We start from the raw sequence: 21,750 nt of genomic DNA, 5'->3' as shown, positions 1-21,750 counted from the left end.
ATCCAAAGAAAAAATAAATGCTATATATTTATTCAAACCCAAGGGTTATATATATATGTTAGAAATATTTTATCCTCTTACTATTACAATTGACTTACAAATTATTTTACTTAATTACATAAAAATGACACATATATTCAAAAGAAAAAAATTGTTAAAAATAATAGTTAGTTAATATTTTTTTAAAAGTCACATGTCATTTTCTGTGAGTAGAAAAATTTGTATGCTGAAACAGTAGAAAGATACAACATGTTTCTATCTATCTGTACGTGTGTGCATGTTACCTAAATTTGCCTGTCTTCATTGAAGCTGTGGCTGAGGCTTCTACTATTATTTCGGCTTACAGCTCTAAGTTTTAATTCTCCTCTGTTGGTTGTCATCTCATCCAATATCTCTGCATCATAATAATCTTCTGAACTCTTTTCGCTGTCACCATCACCTGGCTCTTTATCCTGATCAAGCATTTTTAAGATTACATTCAGAAGTGTTATAAACATATAACTGATTTTGTATCAAGAAGTGAACAATAAAAGTACCCTTAGCGATATATTATGTGCAACATGTGGAGCACCACCAATTTCTTCATACTCAGCAGCATCAAGTTCCTGAAGATGGTTAGGCTTGAATAGCTTTGGAAGCAAATGCTCTCTTATAGTTATGAGTAAGAAGAAAGGTAGCGGAAATAGTATTCCTCCAATAGGTATCCATGTTACTCCAAAACATATGAGAAAATACACAAATTGTAAGATTGTGAATGCAGCTATGGCCTTGAATGGTACTGACTCTATAAATGAGGCATGTGATCCTTGCAAAATTCTGCCAGAAAAAAAACACATATTAGAACAGTGACAAGTCAACATGAAATTAGCTTATTAAATTAAAGTAAAGGAAAATGTCATAAGTTGGATACCAGCTTATTAAACACATATTATGAGTTATACTCTTAATTTATTAATTTTCATTCATATTTTTATATTTTTAATTTAATAGAATGTATTTAAAAAAATGTGTTTCTAACACTCCTCTTGTCTAATATAAAAAAAAAGTATTTCCATCACAAAGAAAAGACAACTTTGAAATTCATGAACCAATATACCAATTTAAAAACAATTGTGTTTGATCAAAAGTTTACTTATAAAAATACTTACTTGTAGCGCCGGTTTGGAGAGATGAAGAGAAGCAATATTCTTTCCCAGAATTGATTTCCTGGGAGACTATCAATTGCCATGTAAGCAAAATATCCCCATAGAACTGAAGTAGGTATTCTTTTGATAACAGAGATAGCTAAAATTGATACAGCAACCAGAAGAGACTGTAATAAGTTACTCATTCTTTGCTCATTGACCCGAACAGGTAGATAGGCATCTATGTGTTTGTCAGGATCAAAATTTTCCTTCTCACCTTCTTTTTCATTAGATTTCATTACAGCCTCCTTCAAATTCTCCAACTCCTTTTCCTAAACCAAATTTAAAAACGGCAATCAAATTGCTCTTAAATATGCACGCGCGTGCACACACAAATATGTATCAAGTTAGCTACGTATACTTACAGTGGGCGCTGTATCCATTTCTATAAACACAGCTTGCATTTTTCCATATAATTCAGAGTTACTTCCTTGTTGTTTAATGCACTCTTTGGCACTTTTTATCACCTTCTTTCGAATCAACTACAAATTGATCCAGGTAATATATATATCAAATATATTTTTGAGTTAATGATTTAGATTTAAGGGTATTTATGTAAAATTAAGATGATACTTACCTGCCTCCTAAGAACTGCCAAACTCTTTGTATGCATGGGGGATTGAGGAAGGACTCCATTTGATGGAGGAAGGCCAAGAACACCACAAATTAGAGTCTAAAGATTAAGAGGATAGGATGGGTCAGGCAACTTGTAGAATTTATACAAAAAGAAGCTTTAGGAAGCAAGATTAATTTTAGAGAAAATAATATACCATTATTCCAAGTAGGAAAATATCGTAATGGTAGGCAGGTGGTTTCTGAAGGTTATATTCCTTCTGTTGAGCCATCTTAGAAGCTACACTATGATCAAAAAAGTATAAACTAGCTATCATCACAGCTGGAATAAGTGCCGCAAAGATATAAACCAAAGGTACCTTCCCCATATCCTGCAATTAGCAATTGCAATATACAACGTTGAACATTCATCTTCTCCACGATCATAGTGCAAGATAGCATGATGAAATCATCAGAAGTAAGAGAACAACATTTTTTGTACTACCATCAAAGGGACTAATTCCATCTCATAAGAAGATAAAATATAAAATATAAGTTCAATACCATAAATGTTTTTAGTATTGTTCTCCAATTAAATTTAAAATTTACCTCAGTAATATGCACTTATCTTTATTACGGTTATCGTCAAAGTAAAATTTTAATTTTAATGAAAGAACAATAACGTAGAAAAACCTAAAAAAAAATTTGTGTATAATAATAGTACCTTCACAACTGTCCAGTGGTAGAGAGATGCAGATTCCCAAGGAAGTGGACAAATTAGCCTTCTAGGAACACTAGATGGAACTTTGCCTGGTACTGTATAAGATAGTCCAGTCCAAAACACTACCATCATTGATACCCCATAATCTGCAATGAAACCTCGTAGCCACCCTGCAAAAAGTACACAAGGAAGATAAATATAATGATAAAAGAAACTAAGTCTTACATAAAATGTTGAAAACATTTTGTGTGTGGTTTATTTGGTATATAGATATTTCAAGTTATTTACCTGTGCCATATGTCCAGGATCTTGCTCTTCTACTTTTCATGGCAGTGAGAAGCACTCCAAAAGAGAAAATGATTGCAAGTAATCCATTTGTATACCGCCATTGGAATTGATATTCCTCTAACAATGGATTTTCAGCCTTTGGTATGCCAAACTCGCTTATAAGTCCCTACGAATCAAACAATTTTCAAGTTGAATCTTGTAGTGTAAAATTTACAATATTCCTGAGAAGTAATCAATGTAAAAGAAAAAAATCAGTATAAAAACTATCTTTTTATAAATTATAAATAATTCATATTTTTCTATTTTTTTAAAAATTTTGAGAAACTTTTTTATTTGAATAGTTTCTCTAAAGTTTCAGGAAACAAATTATTTCTAACATGATAAAAATTTTATTTATTTTTCATACTGAATTTTTTCTTATATAAAAACTTCTCCAAAAATATACTTAAAATATACCCTACGTTGTTATCAAGAGTTAGTATTATACTTTAATCGCCTCTTGGAAGAAAAGGACAGTAATTAGCATGCCAAACATTTCCTCTGCAATTCTTGTGAACCTACTGATAATTGTGCACGCGTTAAAAACTGCAAGCATTATAAGCAAGAATGCTGTCCATACACAAACCCTACAACAGAATTGAACATTGAAGTCAGACATATATGTACTACAATTCAACTATTATATTTAAAAAACAATTTTGTTAACATCATTTTTAAGATTTGAGTTTAAGCAGGTTAAAGTATTAAACTTTTATTTAAAAAATATTTATTACACTATATTTTTAATGCAATAAATATTTTTAATTAAATTTTATTATTACTTTGATGTTTAAACTCAATTTTAGTGACTAACATTTGTTTGAACAGTGAATGAAGTAGCTAGATGAGAAAGTAAAAACATAATTATAGCGTTAAATGCCACACATACCAACCAGCCCAAGGCAAAAAGAGCTTGGCACCTAGTTCTGGCCTATCCTTGCAGAATTGAAATAGAATAGTGTACATTATAACAGTTGGTTCAGCAACACCTAGAATCAATAAAGGTTGACCACCAAATATAGACTGGATAATTCCACAAATAGCAGTTGATGCCAGTGTTTCCGCTGTGCTCAAACTTCCATCTGTAAGATCATAATATGGATGCTCAATTATAGAACAACAAACATAATATTAGCTACAAAAAGAATATCTCTATTGTAAGTGTGTATATCATCATCCTTAAGTGTTTATATTATTACTTTTATATATTTAAATGATTTGTTACTAAAATATCTTAATTTTTTTTCTCTTATAATCATGGTAATAATAGGAGTATTTCACATACTTTTGTTTAAAATATGGGTGACATTAAACACATAAAAGTGACAACATATATCCCCTATATGGTTGAAAGTAAACTCTAGCTCCATGTTTTTATCTTCAAGGATTTGAGGCTACTTCAAAAGTTTTACCTGTATCCCTATAAAGTTGCTCTCCAAAAGCAATAACAGGAAGAGCAGAAGCGAAGAATATGTAGAAAGTTGGAGCAAGTATCCTAGCATTACTCAAAGAACCATAAATTAAAATTGAGCACAGACAACACATGTAAAGAGAAGAGGTAAGTGTCATTAATATGTAATGTGTTGCTCCCCCAGAAGGCCAAGATAAACAAGAATTACCTAGCGCCAGAACAGATTGCACAAGCCCAATCTTGTTTATAGCACTTAACTCTTCCTTTGACATCTTGAATTATTCCGCTAAATGGTCCCATAGCGCTGATGCAAGAGATTAGACATAAATTCATAAATTTCAAAAATTTAGTTATATTTGAGAAAATTGTGATGTCTTGAAATGAATGAACTATTAGCATATTTCAGTGTGTTAGCATTTATTTAAAAAAAATGTTATTAACGTATACTTTAATACATTTTTTAACATATTCAGTATTATTGGATAAAATTTATGTTACAAAAAGTATTTAAAAGAAGTGTTATTAAAAAATTTTCTTAAAAAGAAAAGAGAGAAAATAAGGCACAATATAAGTGCAATCAATAAATCATTACAATTGCTACAAATACAGTACAAGCAATATATATATATATATATATATATATATATATATAGATAAACATCTAAAATAAAGGAATTTTCGAGAATTCACTTGTCCTTAAACAATATAAAATAAAGAAATTATATAAATTTGTGGTATGAAACAGACATGATATATATTTTCTCCAGCATCCTAAGACCGGTGTAGCTTATACAAGTGGGATAAGGTTTTGAACTGACGTCTACTACTATAAGTGCAATTATACTATCTACAATTGCAATTATGGCCCAACATTCGCATTTGCTTTCATTTTTCTGCATTTTTTGTAATCACGAGTCGAATGCAACCCCAATTTAAATCCTTAATGTCAGTGGTATAATAAATGATAAAATAATAAAAACAATGAGAGTAAATTACAAATTAAGCATCATGGTTAACTCTCACCACCATCAATCATTATAAATCTCTTTTCTTGTAATCATTAATAAATCTCTTTTCAATTATTTTTAATAAAGCTTCAATCGAAAAGGACACGTAAAATGGGTGCTCCTCGCAATAAAGAACCCAATGAAGAAGCCTTCGTGCAACAAAATACATGTACATTACAGATTAGAAAATTCCAAAATAACAAATAAAACCAAACGATGAAACCAAAAGTTATATATATATATATATATATATATATATATATATATATATATATAAAAGATGCACACACATAGATGACACAATATAAAGAAGAAGAAAAGGGAATGTTAAAAAGAACGCACGTTAAATGAGGGCCCAAAATGGACCCTTAGGATTTGGAGGAACAAGGAAATGCAAAGTGAGTATAAGATAATGGTACAATAAGGAGGGAGGATCAGGAGGCTTAGTGTAATAAAGAAAAATGTTTAAAGAAATTAAGAGTTGCTGGAGAATCCAGAATACGAAGGGTGTGACTCTTTTTGGATGGTTGTTCTCTCTCTAACGTGCGAAGGGTGGAGGAGAGAGAGAGAGGGGGGGGGGGGAGAGAGAGAGAGAGAGAACACACAAAGGAGGAAGGAATAGCCAGAGGCATAGAAGGGGGAGAAGGGTGGGTGGCATGCATGCAAAAAATAGAAAGGTTGAAAAGGCAAATGAGCGATTTTTGTGGGGTGTTGTTACAAGGACAGATCCATTTCCCATTTCCTACTATTTCGGAAACATTGATGATGTCGTATGCTTCTACCTTGGTTGCTAGATTTCATCCTTCTTTATGGACTTCTGAGGAAAATTGTCTCCTTCAAATTGAACTAATATTATTAGTGCATCCTGCTTGCACCTCGGCTTCTCAACATTTCAATTATTTTAATAAAAGAAAAAAAAAAGTATAGTCATCTCATTAATAATTTCAACATTTAATATACTTTATATGTTTTTGACCAAAAATGTACTCTTATCTTTTCAACTATTTTATAGTTTTCTAATTTCTCATCCTATTAATTTTTGTTCAAAGTTCGTTTTTAAGTTATTGAGTTTTTTAATATTAAATATTTTTTACTTAATAACTTTTATGTAGGCTAATTCTTTTAGTGTTTTATCATAATTGGCAAAATACATATATGATTAATTGTGTCAATAGAAGTAACATTCAAGAAAGTTTGTACTAATTTAATAACTTTTAGAGTATTAAATTAAAAACTTAAAAGAAAAGGTTAACAAATGAAATTCAAAACTATATTTAATATAAGATGAAAGCATGCATTTGATCTAAAATAGATTATAAATTTAATTTAATGATACATAGCATACTATGTATTGATTCACATTATCATATATTAATTTATTATAAATTATTTTCACAACTGGATAATTGTCCTATATTACTTGTTATTGGAAAATACTTATTTATTACACAAATTTATTTAAAGATGAGAAAAATATAAATTCAATATGTAAAAAAATTAAATAATTTTTTATTAATGTATGATTTATTACAGATAATATTTTTAGAGTACTACATATATTTTTTATTAAGAGAAGTAATACTAATTATCAATTTTATTATCATGAGGTTATATGGTTAAAATAAATTCTGTTAAAGGTAATTACACTAAGGTAGCTTATTAAATACATTATATACTTTTTAATATAATTTCTCTTTTTCATCCTATTCATTATTAATTCTTTTGGTGACGTTATTATTGATAATGCATAGTATAATTACTTGTGCGTAATAAAATATGGCTCGCAGTTTAGATAAATTTCTCTATAAGAGTAAAAAAATTAAGTGATAAAATGACAAAAAAATTATAAATTAAAATTAATTTATATTTCTTTATCTTTTAAAAATTACTCTTATTTAAATTTTCTAAAACTTAAAGAAATAAATTATTTTAAAACTATTTTTATGTTATTTTTTGTATAAAAATTTATTCACAAACTCACTTATAACTGATGTCATCATCAATTGTGTTACCAGTCATGTTGAAGCTTCAATAATTGATAATTAATTATGTCAATTTTGTAATTGTTGATCTTGTCTATAATACTATTTATAAAGGATTGAGTATTGTTATTTTTTACGTACTTTTATCTCACATTTATTATTAAACATTTTAATATGTATTATGAATTTAATTAAGTAAATAATCTCTTAGTTCATTTAGATATTGAATTGGCATATTATTGTTTGCATTGAAATACTTTTTTCCTTCTTAATTTTAAGTATTTTTTTCATGGTTAACCCTTAAAATTCATTTAACAAATCCATATATATGTTAAAGAATTTGATTCATCTGAGATGTCAGTTAAACAATTTTTATGTGTAAATAATTACTCATTATTTATTTTAGACACCTATCACTAACAATATCTTTGAAGAGTTATTAATGACTTAAAAGTTAGTCTATCTATTTATTTATTTATTATTTTTATTCTTTTGCTATTGTTAGTCTATTTATTAATTTAACAAGTATTACTCATGTTCATTTCGGCTTAAATTTTAAAACTATTGTATATGTTTGAATTAGCTAAAAAAATAAATTTAAATAAAAAAAATAGTTATATCTATAAGTTATTATTAAAATAATTAATTAAAAATAATATTTTATTTAAATATTTTGGATGAAAAATGATTTTAAAATTATTTATTGTGTATTCTATATAATCACTCTTTCTATATCGAAATTGCAAGAAAAAAAATATAAAATTATGTGTAATAGCTAGTCTTGCATTTAAAAAATAATTATTCAAAATCAATGAGAAAGTAAAAGTCAATTAAAAAATTAATAACGTTTAATCATAAGCTCTATAATTTCACTTATTTTAAATATAATATTTCCTTTATAATAAATTATAATTTAATTTTTGCAAATCATCCAAACAAATATGTATTTTTTAAATTTTGTTACAAAATAAAAAATAATAATAATCTCATTGAAACACATAATTACTTTTATTCAAAATTCTGTAAATAAATAAATGTTTTTCTAAAATAAGTTAAACTAAATACATATATGCTTATTAAAATTTTATTTTAAAAAATATGTGAAGTAATATTTAAAATTTACTATAGAATATTTTTCCTCTCAAGTGTAATAACAATGAATGTGTATCATTGTAAACAAAACTAAATGGAAGGTAAAAAGATAAAATGTCAAAATCATAGTTCACCTCATTGAGTTTAATATTCCTTCCTTGATTTTTTTTTCATTACAAGCCTTGATTAAAAATCATTTTAACCATCTAAAAAAAAGAGACATATTAAGTCTAATCAAGAATGAGTTTAAAATTAAGTTTAGAGTAGCATCCAGATTTTATTTATTTGAGAACAAACAATGTTCTAAATTTGTTTAACAATTAAAATTTTATTGACTGAAATCTACCATGGATTGATGAATATAGGAGAAATCAAATATTTATTTCAAAACCGAATAATTTCACATTTGTACAAAATCAAATAACACTAATATTTAAATCATTGATGTTTTAAAATGTGAACTTGCATTTTATTATTTTAAAATGTTTTATAAAGTGAATTTCTTATTTACAATAAAGGTGATGCGCTTTTTTTATTATATAGCAGAACATTGATGTTAAGTATTTAATTTTGTAATTATATTTTTATTTGATAGTGATTTTAATTAATCTTCTTAATCATACTTTTTATTGTTATATTATATTTAATAAATCCAATAAATATTATATTAAATGAATATAATATTTAATAACATTATTTAAGTTCACTATTTATTATATATAATAAATATAGGATATAATATTATTGCGTAATCAATTTTACTTTTATAATAATGTTATTGATGAACATGCAATTATGTAAGTGACAGATTGTCAAATTATTTAATTGTGTGCTTGTTTTATTTTACATTAGAAATTAATTTCCAATTTCATTAACATATGAAATATAGAATTTATTGCTAAAATTAGTTTTAACATATGCTTTAATTATATTTAATAGCTTAAATTTTTATTTTTTTATCAGCAACTGAAATTATATTAATAAGTGAGTACAATAGCTACTTAAACCCTTTAAAAAACAAAATACCTGAACTAATGTACCATAAAACAACACAACTAAAAGCAGTTCTATTAATAAAAGAAGTTCAATTCAATAATAGTTATTTGTTTTAAGAAATTAGTCTCTAGTTATCTTGAGAAAATAAAAATCATTACTGAAAAGTGTTATAAAATTAATTCTTTGCTGATATGATAATTATTCATCCTTAACAATATCCAAACCAAATAGGCATTTAATGACAGTATTTAAGATTTTACAGTAATAATTAAGAAAATAGATAAAGGGTGGTTTAGGAAAAAAAGTGTTACTTGGTTTTCCTTCACAATCAAAGCAAAAGAGTAGAAGGCTTTGTTTCTGAGAAGCGAAGGGCACAGCAGAAGGAGTAGTTGAGTTGAAGAGAGAGATGTCAGGGAAAGGCGCAAAAGGGTTGATAACTGGTAAAACCCCATCATCTTCTAAGGACAAAGATAAGAAGAAACCCATTTCTCGCTCCTCAAGAGCTGGTCTTCAGGTTCTTCTATCTCCCTCTTTCCCTCTCTTTTTTTTTTTTTACTTTAAATTTGATTATTCTGTGTTGCCCATTTACCAAATGGTCGCAAGTTTTTGACTTTACAATGTTTTGTTTTGGATCCGCATGTTTTCAACATACTGTTGAGTTTTCTTTTTCTTTATTGTTTTTTTTTATGGGAAAAGGTGTTTTAGTTGATAGGAAATAGGGAAAGGACAATTAGGATTCTTTGGGTGCTCCGTTGGTTCCTTCCTATTGTAGGGATTTGGATTATATTTGCTGTGTACTTGTGTTCTGTTAAAAAACAAAGGAGTGGAAATTAGGTACAATTTTTTTACTCTGTTTTTTTATATGAAGAGTCTATAAAGTGGCTTTCATTCTCAAATTTTCAGTTTTTTCTCCGACCCAAGTGTACCCAAAATTTGGGAATTAGTGTCTGCTATTTCTCTGGCAATTTTTGTGTTGTGTTGTTGTGTGTGGTTTATTGGGAAGGGTTCAATCACCATTCTTTTTTTCACCTTGAACCAAAAGCAGATCTGAACCTTGGAGGAAAAAGAAGCTTGGAGGAAATCATGAAAATGGATCTTTTGATAACTAATGTCTTTGAAAATATGGCTTTGGATTGAGTCCATTAGCATCGTATGGTTCATGTGGCTAACCTCACTTAGAGGGATAAGGTTTTGTTGTTGTTGATGTATTCTTTTAGGTCATGGTTACCTTGTATTATGGCAATTTCTTCTAAACTTTAAATTCCATTTTGTTCAATTTCTTTAATTTTCTTGAAGTTTACTTATCTTACATGTGTTCTTTGAATGCTGGACCTTGTCTAGATTTCCCTAGTGAAGTTGGAGGCCAATTGCTTTCTGTAACGGTAAGAGGGCTTGTATTGTAATGTAAAGCTGGCACTTGTGCTGCAATGGTCCCTTACCTGTTTTTACATTCTTCTCCTACTACCTCTATTATGGAATTCTTTGTTTGGCATTTTTCGTTATTGTGTGGTGTTTTCTAGACTCTTGGACTAGCGCTTGTTTGCTAGTATTGATGATTTCTGTAGAGGTGAGACTAAATCTTTGTGTCAATGTGCAATCCATGATTTAGTGCATTTGGTGGAGTGTAGTATTTGTATCTTTGAGGTTTCTTGGACCCTTTTTTTGTTGATGTTGGTTGTGCCCGTGCCCTTGTCCTTTGACCAAGTTTTGTTTACGGATATAATGATTTTGGTAGAAGTACAGAGTTGAAATTTCTGTCAATGAGCAATCCATGTGCTACCATTCAGTGCATTTGATTGGCTTAGCAGCTGATTTGAGCTTAAGATGATCAGCTTCTATTACATGAAAAACACAGTCCATTTAAGGGTTTCCTTTCTTGTTTTGCAGAGTATACCTTATTTTCCAGCTAATTTCCTTCTCTTCACCTTATTGAATTCCTTCTTTTATTGAATTTCACCTGATTTGAATGTAGGGGCAGTGAGTAATCATAACTAATGTTGCAAGTGATTAATTAACGTTTTTCTTTGATTCTTGGATGGGTGTAGTATTGGCGCAAATCATGATGAACTTCGATTTGTGTTTAATGGTCCCATATTAGCATAAATGTAATCTGTTCAATGTCACCTTGAATATCTTTTGATACAGTTTCCAGTTGGGCGTATTCATCGTCTTCTGAAGTCAAGGGTGACAGCCAATGGAAGAGTTGGGGCAACAGCTGCGGTATATTCTGCTGCTATCCTGGAGTATTTAACTGCAGAGGTGTTGGAGTTGGCTGGCAATGCAAGCAAGGATTTGAAGGTGAAGCGAATTACCCCGCGACATCTACAGCTTGCTATCCGTGGAGATGAAGAACTTGATACCCTCATAAAAGGAACGATAGCCGGTGGTGGTGTTATTCCTCATATCCACAAGTCTCTTATCAACAAGTCTTCAAAGGAGTGAGAGCTCACAAGTTATTTCAATCAACGTGGGAAAAGACAAATTTTACTGTAAATTTTATAACTTTGAATTGTGGATAATTTGCTCCTTGCATTAGTTTGATTGAACTGTCCTTCCCCAGGAATCTGAAAATTTCTGATTTCTATATTTGAATTGTTTTAACTGACATGTTGACTTCTGTGCTATGGTACTGTATGCTAGATGGTTCTTGTCCCATTAAAGCTATTATTTGTGGTTTTTTTATTTTATGAACTACCTGACAATATTGGAAAAAAATGTGTGATCTGCGATTACATAGGCCCGATCAATTATTGTCATGGATATAAATTTTAAAATTTACAAAAAGAAACCATTAACACATGGTAAGATATAAGTGACCGAGATCATATGGTCTAAAATGCCTAGTAATTGTTCGACAATATTGATGGAAAGACTTTTGCTACCATTGACTAAATTGGAAGGATGCAGAGAGAATGTAACAGTATATTCGAAGAAAACTGAAGTTTGAACCTGGGGTGGGGAGGTTTTGTTCTGACTAACTCCAAAGTTGTTTCCATTGTGGCATGCAAATTTCAAGGGCAAATTACGTTCCAAAAATATGTGCAACTTGAATTTTGAATCATGAAGCTTGACAATATTATAAAGATGTAATTCTTGTTAGTCTCCTGCTATATGTTTAAGAAATTATATTCGAATTTTTAAAAGAACTACTAAAAAGGTATATGATTAATTTTTATAATTAATTTGCGTGCACACATTGACAATAAAAATAGATATTCATACTAGAATCAAAGTTTCAAAAATTCATAAAATTCCCATCAAATGTGACTACAATCTCAGTACTTACCTCGTTGATGTGATGCCTTTGCAATGAAGGAAACCGTTTATTCAAAGTTAAAGAATCATAAAACTGTTTCAAATACTGTAAATTACAATCATCAAAATCAATTAGTTTCATAAAATGGGGACAGAGAAAGAGTCATGCCTAATCCGCCCGTAAAGTACGGTCAAATCGACAATAGTAATGAAAACTACAGTCTCACGTTTCCCCCACCCGAAAAGTAAAAACTGTTCAGTTATATACTAGTAATTATTATTTTGTGAAAAAAAATACAATGTTTACGTTGAGCGTCATGTAATACACTCTCGTGATAAAAATAAGTAAATATGCATCATTATTCTGGACAAAGACACAAAAGTTTAGCAAATATCACCCATTCCAATTTGATTAGTTGAATAACTGAGTTCAATGCAGCTTGTTTAGAAAAAAAAAATTATTCACTTATTTTCTTAAACTTTGTGAGCGCTTTTAAAAAGTAAGTAACTAATTTTTAAATAATATCGACCAACCTTTCATGCACTAACGGCTCAAAAAATCATATATCCCATATATCATGAGCTAGGGGTTTTCAAATGTACTGGACTGACTTGACGAGGAATATAAATTATTAATTTACAACGAAATATGCCTCAGACTTGGCAGAACCTTGAACTTCCCTATAACATAAATAAATACTGAAGGGGGAAATTTTGGCAAGGGGTTTTGGATTCTCTCACTTGAAAAGAGTAGTGTTTCCACCATTGATCAGAAATAACACCCACACTTTTCACTTGACACCCTTTTTCACTTGAAATAATTCAAATCTGGCCATCCCTTGGCTATTTAATATAGGTGCCAGTGTCGGTACCATCTTTCAAGAAAGCCAATTCGGAAACCAAGGCAATATGGTCACTACCCCATTTCTGTACAATAGAAGGGCAAAGAAAAACTTCCAAGTCAGAAGTTACACATCTTAAGCAACATTTGCAAAATCAAGGAAAGCAAGTCCAATTAAGTTATGAGCATTTATGGTAATCATGGAAATCTAAATTGTATTAAAAAATGATCTAGTCAAGCAACGATACGAGCATGTCCCACCCTCTTTACATAAAACTTCTATTAGTAAATGAATCCGGTTTTGAAGTCACAGACTCACAGCCTTACAACAAAAGCCTCTTATCTGAGATGTGGGTAACACAAAAGGATAATGAGGGAAAGAAAACTCCCAAAAAAACCCACACATAAACCCCATCCATCTGCAACCTCACACAAAAGCTGCCAACTTATTCTTACCTTTGTTGGGAATCCTGGAGTCCATTCCATGGCATGTTTAGGCATTGGAGCAAGAACTCTGATTGTTTGAAGACCTTTAGTTCGCCTGTGACAGATCAATGGAAAAAATGCATTCCTATCAAACTCCTTTTGATATTTGAAAGCATTCAAGTTTACAATCAATTCTTTCAAATGCTCATTAAAACTCAAATGCACTATCAGGAATGTTATTGAAAAAAATAACATCTTGCAACTACGAGAGCTTCAGCAAAGACACTATAATGGACTTAACGATATACTTCTTGTGATTATACAATTCAAAATTGAATAAGCACAAGAAAGCAAAACAGAAGCAGAAAAACTTCAAGAGCTTAGCACCTACCATATGTAGTCTACGGTGCCTGAGAAGCACCTATTATAACTGGTTACCAGGGGCTCTCCATGTGGGTCTCTGGTCCCTGAACAATCCTGCATGTATACAAAGAGTGGTACTTCTTAGTACAAATTGTGAAAATACAGCATTTAGTAAAGTGTAGCTTTTAAATTAGGTGTAAGATGTGTCAGCTTGTCACATAAAAGTAAAGCTAAAATGAAAAATATGCAGGAGACTCTTTTAGATCTACCATAGCTTCAGTGTATGTGCTCCTAAGTGATAAAGGATGCTCCAAGAAGGTGCACTCTGCATTTCCTGTTGCAGTTTCTATCTCCATAGGGGTCCATAATGATGGATTATAATAAGAAGTTTCCTCTGCATCAATAGATTTGAAAGTATCACTTGGAGACAAGTCATCCTCCACTTGATTGCTTTCTACAGGCACCACCAAGTTGTTGGAAGCAGAATCTAATTCCTCAAACTGATATGACTTTTCAAGATCTGATTTCATAGATGAGTCAAGATCAAGAGTAATTCCTTCAGAATTATGTAATGAAGATATGAAAGCATTATCATCTTCACAAATATTTTCACTGCCTATATTGGTTTTATCTGTCTCATCAAGGAATGATTTCTCTAGTTTTTCATCTAGTGGAACGTCAATGTTGGACCATTGATGAGATTTGTCAGCCAGATATGAGGTTGATAAGCTGTTATTTTGGTCATTATCAGTGACCTCACAAGATGAGATATCTCCATACTCTGTTTGAGGGGCTTCAAATGCATTGGAAACTGAAATCTGGCTGGATGGTTTAGTTGAAGAAATTTCTACATTGACAACATCTGTTGACCCAAGATCAATCTTCACCCTGGAAGGTTGATTGTCTTCCAGGAGAGAAGTCAGGAAACAGTCAAACTCCACATGCTTATCTCCTTCAGGGCCATGTAAGTTGGATTTTCTGCTTAATAATTCTTTGCTTGAAGTTGGGACTTCATCTGATATATGTTCATTGCAGCCCATACCAGTTGTATCCCTGTGAACAGCTTCAGAAGCAGAGGCGGTCTCAGGTGTGATGTCTTGAATCTCACCATTTACATGATCAATATGGCGCCTACTTTCATTATATGAAGGGTTAGGCTCTTCTTTTATTCTATCAACTTCATGAAAAATATTAGAATGCACAACAGCAGTTTCCTGAGTATCTTTTCCTGCATATACACCATTTTCCTTTCCACTCTCCACATTTGTAAGAGACTTAACAGACATATCCAAAACAGTCTGACATTGATTCTCCAAACTATTACTCTTAGTGTCCAGATTCTGCATGTCCGACAAAGAATTATTTTTTTCAATAACTTCCTTGACACCATCAGTGGATGTGGCTTGAACTAAACCATTAGCAGATCTTTCACTGCAATATTTTAAAAGATTTTAACATATATTTCTTGTAAAAAGCAAGAAATCCAATAAATATCATCATAGAAACATATCAAATGCAAAAGTATACCTAGAATTAGGACCCCAGAGCTTTGGTGGACAAATTATAGCAGAAGCTTGTCCAGATACCTTATTCCTAGCTATTCCAGACAGATCTAACTGTAATAATATAAACATATCATTTTGCGGCTTTGTATGTGTCGATCATCAAAGTCAGAAAGAACTAAAGAGTATACCTTCTGTTCTGCTATAAAGTTGTATAATGGACTCTGAGGCAAGATAAAGAACATTCATATCACAAAGGCTGTGATAACATTTTACAAAATAACAATGAAATGGCATAATAGAAAAAATAACCTTAGGGGTACAATTAAAGTCCCCACAGATAACTACGGGAGCATCATCCCAGAGTTTAGAAACTGCGTTAGCCTTATCAAGTAGCACTCTAACCTGCTCCAAGTAAACATAAAGGCAAAAGCATTTACAAGAAGAATTTGAAATCATTTTTCAGACACAACAGTAGCTGATAGAGTTAGCTGCAGAGACCTGATATTACCAGTTCAAATAGCAAAAGAAACAGAGTCAAATGAGATGGGATATACTGTTCAACACTCACAGAAGTCAAATGGAGAGAACAGAAGTTATGCACATTCATTAATCAGTCAAATTGCATACATTTAAGGATCCTTAGTTCTTGCACTGACACACAGTATGCCTAAAACATAACATAGCAAGCAACCCTCCTACAGCATATCTAGATTCAATAAACTACAAACCAACATTTCAAATCAATGACTGGAATAAGTGATGAAAACATAATATTGCTGATGATATTAAAAAAGAAAAAATATCCTGTATCAGAGACCTAAGCCTCTAAGCTATGAATAGAAAAAGGATGAAAAGAAAACCAAAAAAGGGAAAAAAGAAAAATCAAACAACATTTTAAATGCAGAAAGCAGTGTCAATAGCCATCAAAGTGAAGAGCATTTTCATAACAATAGATGGTGATGCATAAAGACAGAATCAGATGAACAGAGAGCTTCATCATAACAGGAAATGTTATGTCAAGCAGGCAGTGCAAACCTGGCCAAGCTTGATTTCCCCCCTATTAGGATTGTAAAGCACATGAATGTTACAAACCACTACTTTTCTGGAGCCTGTCAAGCTGCAGAATGTCACATTTATGTTATATTGAGAACACAAAAACATCCCATGATAAAAAAAAATGAATAATAATTAAAAATGAAAAGAAAGTAATTAAGGCTAAGAATGCCTCAATTATTAAAAGAAAAGCTACAAGCGTCCTAAATTCAAAATACAATTAGTGATCAACTTTAAAAAAAAAAAAAAAAAAAAAAAAAAACCAACAACCTTGTGTACAATCCTAATGCTTTATGCCAACATAATAAAATACTCCCCAGATTAAAAAAGACTATCCAAGCCTTTTAAGCCAGATTACAGTTATGTTGACCTTAATTGAAACTACATTCCAATGATTCATTTTAACTATATGCCATTTAATTTTACAAAAATTGTAAAATAATTTTCTGCATGTAATAGTAATTTTCCTTGATCTTTTGCAAAAGCGTTTCTTCTCTCTGTGGGACAGGGGAGCCACTAGATGAGATAGGTCTTTCTTAAAAGGGAGATTGTGGTTTTCTTAATGTTGAACTTGAAACAACCAGAAGGCAGCACTTTCACCGTATGATACATAGATACTCTAAACGGCTGTAGTACCTGGCTGTTAGTCTTGCACAAGAACTTATAGGGCATTTATTTCATTTTACGATCGAAGTAGTCAAATGCATCCATGGTGGCAACATAGCACCAGAGCAGGGTGGAGTGGCTTGAAGCTTCTATAGGGTGCCAGGTCAACATGTTTTTGGGTCACAGTTGTGATTACAGCTGATATAGTGGCAAAGCATAGCTGTCGCGGCCATAATACTCAAAACAAAATTTCATCTTTGCCCCCATCTTCTGAGTCTTCCTCTTTTAAGCATTTTCATGTTTTCCCCTTCAATTATGGCATTAGAAACATAACAGGGATTGAAACCCTTATCATTCATGCAAAAAACACATAATTTGACATGTTTCAAATCAACCTATAACCCACTGCTTCCCAGCATCATTTGTGACCACGCCAGGCAATTTCTGAAACCCACTATTTACCAGCATTGCTCACCCTCAAGTCCCTGTTCCTTTTCCAACACATCCAAGAGTCTTTTTCCATGCATGTATATGTTCAATTTTTTTTTTTTTTTATTTTTGTGTGTGTGTTTATGTTCCTCACATTCACAGCCTCCCCGTTATTTTTTTCCTATCATCTTCCTTTTTTATGGTCATTGTGTGTTTAAATATGATTTTGGATTATTAATTATGGGTCTAACTTTTATTTTGGATATATTTATATGTATATAAATCATTTGTCTAGCATTTATAATCTTTGCCTTTAACATAGTGGCTATCTCACTATAATGTATTCAGGGTTGACCATTCCATGCCACTACTCAGTTTTGATAACTAGCATATGCATGGGTACCCTTACACTTCTCTAAAACAGGAATATAAAAGAAGAAATATACAAATCAAACTAGCCTAAGAAAAAAAGTGTAATTACCTGGATGGCAGAGATCCATTTTGATTAATAGACTGCAGGAAGAAAATATTGGAAAGAAATCCAAGCACATAAATTATGCGGTGAAAGATAATTGAATATTCTCAGTTTATCTCAGCAGAAGTTGAACAAGGCAAGGGTAGTAGAGAGTATTATGTACCTCTAGTACACATATTTGAGCAACATTATCTCTAAGTCCAAGCTTATTAAACTCAATGAATTCTTCATACAACAAATTGAACCTATGATATATCACAGTAATGAGCTTACGAAGTGCAAAATACAGAAAATAGCAAACAAAAGTGCCCAGGAAGCATCAGGGCAGGTTCCCCCACCCCCAAAAAAATATATATGGGAAAAGCATTATGTAACATACAGATACAATGCCCAATAACAGCAAAAATTAAACAGTGGAATCAAGTATCAACAAGATCATATGACAATAATATATACAAAGAAAATACCAACAAAATTTTCTAAATTTATAAATAATATGAGCCAAATAAATAAGTGTAAGCCATCAAACATACAAAAAAAATTGCAAAAGATACACATAATTTTTCATGGCAAAAAATAAGCTTAACAAAACTATATGTGCATGAATACTGTGAATGTTTAATCACAATTTAAGAAAATAAATCCCACTAAGATAAGTGGCAAGTAGCATCCAGTGCAAAACAAAGCCGTAGAGAACCTTGATGTTTGCCAAAAGATTGCACAGCCATCAACTGGATTCCCTGTTCGCATCTATAAGTAGAAAGAATGCTATTAGACTTCATAATGCAATAGAACTGTTTATTTTTCTTTCAAAAATTAATTGAATAATCAGTGAAAATGAGGACAATCATATGAAAAGAAAAACAAAAATAATACTGAAAAATAATCACACTGAAGATAGGACACAATTACAACTCATTGATTATACTGGAGAAAAGTGGAAATGTAGCCAATCAATCAACTAAATGATGCGGCACAGATAAACAAATTGCTCATCAAGTAACAGTACACTCCTCTGTTTAACTAGCTAATGCCAGCTTCTACTACACAAGATGACAGAGACCTGTAATGCCAGATGGGAGGTACATTTATATATTTTTAAATCTTAATGGTAAACAACACCATGTAATCTTTGATATTCTGAATTTCTGATCATTCCATAAACGCAAAAACACAGTCATTTGTTTAAAAATAGCTTCTATAAAAATTCATACTAGAAGTCTAGAACAGAAACAAAACCTGAAACAAACTGATGCCAATTGCACAAGCAACATTGAACAAAATATGGATGCATATGCCATGTAACATTAAGACAAAGACTTCTAACCCACCTTCCAAATGCCAAGGTATCCCTTAAGCTTCAACTCATCTGCCAACTCATGAAATCTATCAACCTCCTGGAAGTGATAATTCAAAATCAAAAGGGAATATTCTTTATAATTTTATGATCAATAATATTTTCCAAGAGCAGTATACCAGATACACATAACACAATAAAAAATAATAATTACATGATCAGCAAAGAGGCCTGAAAAAAAATATATTAAAATTCCAAAGACATAAATCTTACCAAGATGTTAATGCAACCAAAAGAACTTGTTTGGAAAAATGTAAAGCAATTTTCAGAAAATGAGATAGTGATGAGATGTAAAGTCCATGTTTTCCATTAACAATTATAAGTGAAGAATCTCTTTTACAATATGTCATTATCTTTAAATACAATTGCCAAGAACAACATACATGATTCATATCATAATTATCACACGAGCCAAACAAAATTTTACAACAAGTATGATCACAAACATGTTAAACGTTCATGCTTAAGCAAAGAATAAGCATTGTGGTGTAATATGTAACATAATTAATACAAACCTGTAAACACATGATATCAGCAGACCACAACCCCAGCTCAAAAATTATGTTTCTCTTTCTCCACTGCCAGTCCAACATGTATCGAGGTATGTGAAAATAAAGTTTGTTCCGGTGGTCCAATGCAAGGTAGTCAGCCAATATATTATAGGAAAGAACTTTAAACCTCTCTGTTGAGCACAGGAAAAAATTCCCAAGCTAAATTAGTCTGATGATATATGATTCCAAAACAACCAATTATGAGCAACAAAGAGTGGAAGGGGGAGTACTGATAAATACTCAGCCTCAAGCCTATCCTCCTGTCACTTGCCAAATTATCAAAAAGTTTTACAATATTTTCATTTATGCAGATTCAGTTCCAACTTTGCGCACACTTTTATTATAAGATTGAAATTTTGAACCTCACAGCGCTTCTCCCTGTGACACACCCTCATCTTTGAATCAAATCCACCAAATTCACAAGCGAAGCCTCACTCATCAATCCATGATCTGAAAATTTTGTTCTTTACTGACACTTGATTTCTTTAATATACAAAAATTAACACCCAAATTCTCAAAAGCAGGCGATTGCCCCATGATAACTCATATTTAACCACTCACCATTACTTGTTCATAATTTGACACATTCAACAAAACAATATAGCAACATCAGGAATTCAAACATTCATATTCAGGCTATGTCAAAAATCACTTCTTCCTAAACCCTAAGGTTGAAACCGAAGTCATAATCATATAGCATAAGAGTGAAGTTACCACAATGAGGGGGAGGCGGCGGCGTCAGAGCAAGCTCCCAGTCTCGATAATCCGGAGGCCGAGGCCGAATATGGGGTGGCGGACGAAACGCTTGTCGGTTATCAGACGGCGGAGGCGGCCGAAACTGCGGCGGAGGGTGACGGAACTGAGGTTTGTGATGCTGCGGCGGAGAAGGAGCCCTCGGGTTATAAGGTGGATTCTGATGGTGCTGCGTTTGGTTCGCGAAGCTTCCTCTCTCGCCTCGCCGGAATCCTAAATTGGCGTCACGAACTGACTGGAAGTGCGCGTCGCCGGTAACGAACTGGCCTCTCCCACCGGAGTACAAGCGGCCGGAGAATCCTCTTCCGCGTCCTCGTTGCTGCGAAAAAATAAAAGAATGAGCTTTGAAATTACTGAGCGCATTGGTTACTATGATAAGCACGTGTGTATGCATCAGGAAGAAAGAGAGAGAGAGAACATGAGAGCTTGAAGACATTGTGATGGCGGTGCCTGTGCCGGCGTCGGTGGCTGTGGCGGCGAGGAAGTGGATGGTGGGAGGACTGCGTCGCATTGTTGGAGGAAGAGAATCAAGCGAGTGCGAGTGCACGCGAGTAAATGAGCTGGCGCGTTCATGCACGTTCGTTGATGTGACGCGTGCGTGGCTTTACTTACCACGTGGCAGTGCTTAAAAGAGGAAAAATAATATCAACAAAGTAGTCTTACTCTTTTAAAAATGCTTATATGATATGGTATCATTCAACGGTTTATATTTTTAAAATTAATAAGTCTGATTCTTTTATTATTTTAAAAATTAAAAAGTATTAATATTTTTATTTTAAATAATTAATTATATTCTTTATTGATATAAAATTAACGACAGAAATAATTGTTCTATTTATAAGAAACGATATCTAATTCATTCAA

The 21,750-nt window shown here is 31.7% G+C and overlaps 3 protein-coding genes across 4 annotated transcripts; 1 reads left to right on the top strand and 2 right to left on the bottom strand.

Annotated features, from left to right (window-relative positions):
• Positions 1 to 284: 284 nt before the first annotated feature.
• LOC113847976 (probable boron transporter 7) lies at positions 285 to 4,495 on the bottom strand. Its single transcript, XM_027477318.1, has 12 exons — positions 4,404 to 4,495; positions 4,197 to 4,279; positions 3,674 to 3,866; positions 3,233 to 3,371; positions 2,746 to 2,911; positions 2,445 to 2,627; positions 1,955 to 2,136; positions 1,762 to 1,857; positions 1,550 to 1,666; positions 1,149 to 1,456; positions 537 to 816; positions 285 to 452 (listed from the first exon to the last, which is right to left on the bottom strand). The coding sequence occupies exons 1-12, from the start codon at positions 4,493 to 4,495 to the stop codon at positions 285 to 287; spliced, it is 2,007 nt and encodes a 668-aa protein (XP_027333119.1).
• Positions 4,496 to 9,578: 5,083 nt separating this feature from the next.
• LOC113846274 (probable histone H2A variant 3) lies at positions 9,579 to 11,960 on the top strand. The gene is made up of 2 exons (XM_027474346.1): positions 9,579 to 9,786; positions 11,418 to 11,960. The coding sequence occupies exons 1-2, from the start codon at positions 9,679 to 9,681 to the stop codon at positions 11,712 to 11,714; spliced, it is 405 nt and encodes a 134-aa protein (XP_027330147.1). The 5' UTR covers positions 9,579 to 9,678; the 3' UTR covers positions 11,715 to 11,960.
• A 1,112-nt stretch (positions 11,961 to 13,072) lies between these two features.
• Positions 13,073 to 21,481, bottom strand: LOC113845943 (carbon catabolite repressor protein 4 homolog 6-like). 2 transcript variants are annotated; one of them, XM_027473680.1, is made up of 15 exons: positions 21,305 to 21,481; positions 20,848 to 21,205; positions 20,098 to 20,264; positions 19,557 to 19,622; positions 18,923 to 18,975; positions 18,389 to 18,470; positions 18,232 to 18,263; positions 16,698 to 16,779; positions 15,972 to 16,064; positions 15,851 to 15,883; positions 15,685 to 15,773; positions 14,427 to 15,588; positions 14,186 to 14,271; positions 13,825 to 13,909; positions 13,073 to 13,454 (listed from the first exon to the last, which is right to left on the bottom strand). In XM_027473680.1, exons 1-15 carry the CDS (start codon positions 21,395 to 21,397, stop codon positions 13,371 to 13,373), a joined length of 2,565 nt encoding a protein of 854 aa, XP_027329481.1. In that variant the 5' UTR covers positions 21,398 to 21,481; the 3' UTR covers positions 13,073 to 13,370. The 2 variants fall into 2 exon arrangements, with proteins under 2 accessions (XP_027329481.1, XP_027329482.1); XM_027473681.1 differs by lacking the exon at positions 13,073 to 13,454 and having other exon boundaries at positions 13,819 to 13,909; positions 14,413 to 15,588; positions 21,305 to 21,451.
• Positions 21,482 to 21,750: the final 269 nt, after the last annotated feature.

This window comes from Abrus precatorius, unplaced genomic scaffold, assembly GCF_003935025.1.
Source record: "Abrus precatorius isolate BTA unplaced genomic scaffold, Abrus_2018 Scaffold8, whole genome shotgun sequence".
Classification (NCBI taxonomy): Eukaryota; Viridiplantae; Streptophyta; class Magnoliopsida; order Fabales; family Fabaceae; genus Abrus; species Abrus precatorius.
This window is presented reverse-complemented; position numbering and strand designations above follow the sequence as displayed.

What these genes read in the sequence shown, in the direction of transcription:
- LOC113847976 (XM_027477318.1), bottom strand. Translation starts at nt 4,495, where the DNA reads ATGGGACCATTTAGCGGAATAATTCAAGATGTCAAAGGAAGAGTTAAG. An exon ending in GAAGGTACTATTATTATACA is followed by an intron (nt 2,137 to 2,444) that starts CAAATTTTTTTT and finishes ATTGCAATTGCT; the next exon opens with AATTGCAGGATATGGGGAAG. An exon ending in TTTTCCTACTTGGAATAATG is followed by an intron (nt 1,858 to 1,954) that starts GTATATTATTTT and finishes CTTAATCTTTAG; the next exon opens with ACTCTAATTTGTGGTGTTCT.
- LOC113846274 (XM_027474346.1), top strand. Translation starts at nt 9,679, where the DNA reads ATGTCAGGGAAAGGCGCAAAAGGGTTGATAACTGGTAAAACCCCATCA. An exon ending in CCTCAAGAGCTGGTCTTCAG is followed by an intron (nt 9,787 to 11,417) that starts GTTCTTCTATCT and finishes CTTTTGATACAG; the next exon opens with TTTCCAGTTGGGCGTATTCA.
- LOC113845943 (XM_027473680.1), bottom strand. Translation starts at nt 21,397, where the DNA reads ATGCGACGCAGTCCTCCCACCATCCACTTCCTCGCCGCCACAGCCACC. An exon ending in GGCACCGTAGACTACATATG is followed by an intron (nt 13,910 to 14,185) that starts GTAGGTGCTAAG and finishes GATCTGTCACAG; the next exon opens with GCGAACTAAAGGTCTTCAAA. An exon ending in CTCCAGGATTCCCAACAAAG is followed by an intron (nt 13,455 to 13,824) that starts GTAAGAATAAGT and finishes TCTATTGTACAG; the next exon opens with AAATGGGGTAGTGACCATAT.